Consider the following 3,099-nt stretch of genomic DNA (forward strand, 5'->3'; position numbering starts at 1 on the left):
TAGTTTGTTTGGTTGTTTGCATGTTATCTAAATGATTTAGGAAAGAGCTGGCAAAACACAGTAGGACAAACACCCTCAATACGGGAAACACATATCTGACCCAAATATATCAAAAACCCAAATTGTTCCCACATAGGGTTCACTTTTGTGAAAATTTTAAAAAGATCAGACCCTATTTTAAACAACTATGGTAACTGCCAAATTTTCCGCTCCATTAGTGGTCCCCCCAGTACAAAAAAAGTTGACAACCCTTAGAACTAGGCAACTCAACATGACTTTTATGACTGTGGGCCATTAGCATTTTACAAGCCTTGTTATTGGTCTCATCTGCTGCTGGCTTGCACAGACATAAACACCCTAATAGTTTAACGCCACTTGATGCTGAATGATCCCAACTTTGTGAAATTAATTTACTTCAACATGGTCTCATAACTTCAGAGAGTTTGCGTTATCTATAATCTATAGATTATTGTGACCTCAAAATAGGTTACCGCGCCGACTTTTACTTTGACAATAAATCTAGCGCTCTACGCAAAGGGACTCACGGGCGCCCTCCCATATCAAACAAGACAAGCACATTGCCTGGCAGTTGTTATTGTGGAACACACCGATTATCGAACCTAAATCAAGAAGAGAACTCAAAGGATTGGTTTCGCTTTTTATATTTCAGCATGAAGGCTTCTGCTGAGCCTAAAGGGTAAGATTTGTCTTTAACTTTTTGCTTCTTAAAATAACTCAGTCAGTTCCACGCTGATCGAAAGAAGAAGAGTCTGATGGTCATCTTTTAACATGCTACTTGTAGGGAGAGTGAGGATAGCTGCCTAGTTTACTAACATCGGATGGAATTGTCACACATTGTATCTTCGTGGAAGAACAATGCAAAATGGCAACATTGTAGCATCAAGTTGTGATGCAACTTCAGCTGACATTAGTCGTTTTCTGGAAGCATTTTTGTTTGGTTTTGTTGAGTGCCTACAAAACCCTGCGTTTTCATTGTAATTGCCCAGGGTAGAGAAGTCTGAAATTGGGAAAACTGTAGACTTAAAATGAAAATGATCCCTGCGTTGACTATTATTTGATAGGCCTATAGCCAAGGCTTAACTGCACAGCTTGTGTTTCTTTTTTTCCCCTCATCACTTTACGCAATAGGCCTACAGTCAGCATCACATCAGCGTTAACGTTTTGCTGGAGGACTTGAATAACTTGCATGCTTTGCCGTCTAGACTGGTCATAGCTGTTTCTTGTGACATAATAACAACACTATTATCATATAACTACACGTGTGTTCGGCCTATTATTCATAAAGCTGCCTGCCATTAAATCTGAAGTATGGACTAATGTTATCTTGGTATTTCCTGTTAATCACGTCATGCAGGGGCCCAATCTGAAAAACCAATGCAAACAAATGGACCTCCCTTCGTTCGTAATGCATGCGTCTGCACACTCAACAACGTAAGCAAGCTACTGTGTAGCCAATAGGCTACACACTTCACCCGAAATCCCCGTAAGCTCCGATTAGACTGTTTTGTGGGGTTAAATTATTGAATGGGGTAATTGGCTGTGCGATGTTGTTGGACTCACGAGAGTACATTGTGTTCTACCTTTTATACTGTACTCCAATTGCAGATATCCTCAGAGAGAGAGAGAGAGAGAGAGAGAGAGAGAGAGAGAGAGAGAGAGAGAGAGAGAGAGAGAGAGAGAGAGAGAGATTACATATTGTATTACACTTGCATAATGCTTTGATCCATTCTTTGTGGCAGCGGCCCAGGATAAGTCTGTAGGCTACCCAAGGGAATGGCTGGAACTGAGGAATGTATAAATGCTCCTGTAAATAGGCTGTGCTCACTCAGTGTCTGTATGTCTACTGTAAAACGGTTGCCAAGAAAATGTCATGTCTTCAATGTGTGTGTGTGTGTGTGTGTGTGTGTGTGTGTGTGAGTGTGTGTGGGTGTGCATGCGCACTGTTCAAGGACACGGTGTTCCTGCAAACAGATCTCTGCACTCACAGGATTTCCAGCGTGCCTGACTCTGTGTGTGTGTGTGTGTGTGTGTGTGTGTGTGTGTGTGTGTGTGTGTGTGTGTGTGTGTGTGTGTGTGTGTGTGTGTGTGTGTGTGTGTGTGTGTGTGTGTGATATGCCTGACTTGTTGTAATTTTCCTGAAAACAAATGAAAAAGGGATGTAGTAGGAGCCACAATTAAGCTACACAACTAATTGTATTCAGGGGGGAGTTTTCCACTTTATGTTGCTCATTTTCTTGCTCACAGTTCGCTCTGCTCTCCACTCCACTTTTTTTGTTGTCAGAAAATAGTCATTCTTGAGTTGCAACCACAGGAATCGTAGCTATTCATTTCCATCTTGTATGTTTTTGTAAAACTTGCAGCTGGGGAGTGTAACGTACGCCCCAGGCACATGCATTTTAAATAAGAAAAAAAATATATATATATATATTCATACATCTTTGATCTGATCAACTTTAAGCTCTTCACGCAGAGCCTATGTTATAACTTTACTGTCAACAAAATCGCAATGACCATGTCTTAATCGGTTATGTCATAGCAATGTTGTTATGATGTACTTCAATATTTTCAGCAAAGAGTGAACAGTCCCGTTGACCGGCCCATCTGCAGTAAGAGGCTACACAACACAACTTTTAGTAGTGTACTTTTTCTTTTGAAATTGATCACATAGTTCATAGGCCTGTAGATGTTCATCGCTTGTCGTGATGGATAGATCCACAGACCGTGTGAGGACAACTTCAGCAACCACAAGTGAACTTTCAGAGGGAGGGAATTCACAGTTGATAAACAGCTTGCAATTATATCACAGGCCACTTGATATAGACCTACAATTATATATATCCATAAGGTACTTGTATACGTGTGTGTATGCGGGTGTATGTGTGCGTGCATGAGTGCGTGCGTGCATGAGTGCGTGCGTGCGTGCATGCGTGAATGTGTGCGTGTGTGTGTGTGTCTGTGCATTGTTTTGGAAAGTTCCAGGCCCTGACATCTGGGGGAGAATTTATTGAGAGATTACTGTCACTATGAATGAGAGGCACCTTATATGACAGAGTCACATGCATCCCATACCAGTTTATC

General features: G+C 41.5%; 1 protein-coding gene across 1 annotated transcript in view; it reads left to right on the forward strand.

Moving 5' to 3' along the window:
• The first annotated feature begins 551 nt into the window (after positions 1–551).
• The window catches only part of hif1al (hypoxia inducible factor 1 subunit alpha, like), a 31,610-nt gene continuing 29,062 nt past the window's right edge, over positions 552–3,099 (forward strand). The window contains exon 1 of the mRNA XM_063205671.1: positions 552–697. Within this exon, the coding sequence (XP_063061741.1) occupies positions 672–697 (26 nt within the window). The 5' untranslated portion in view covers positions 552–671. The remainder of the gene's footprint in view (positions 698–3,099) is intronic.

This window comes from Engraulis encrasicolus, chromosome 8 (genome assembly GCF_034702125.1).
Source record: "Engraulis encrasicolus isolate BLACKSEA-1 chromosome 8, IST_EnEncr_1.0, whole genome shotgun sequence".
In the NCBI taxonomy this organism is placed as follows: Eukaryota; Metazoa; Chordata; class Actinopteri; order Clupeiformes; family Engraulidae; genus Engraulis; species Engraulis encrasicolus.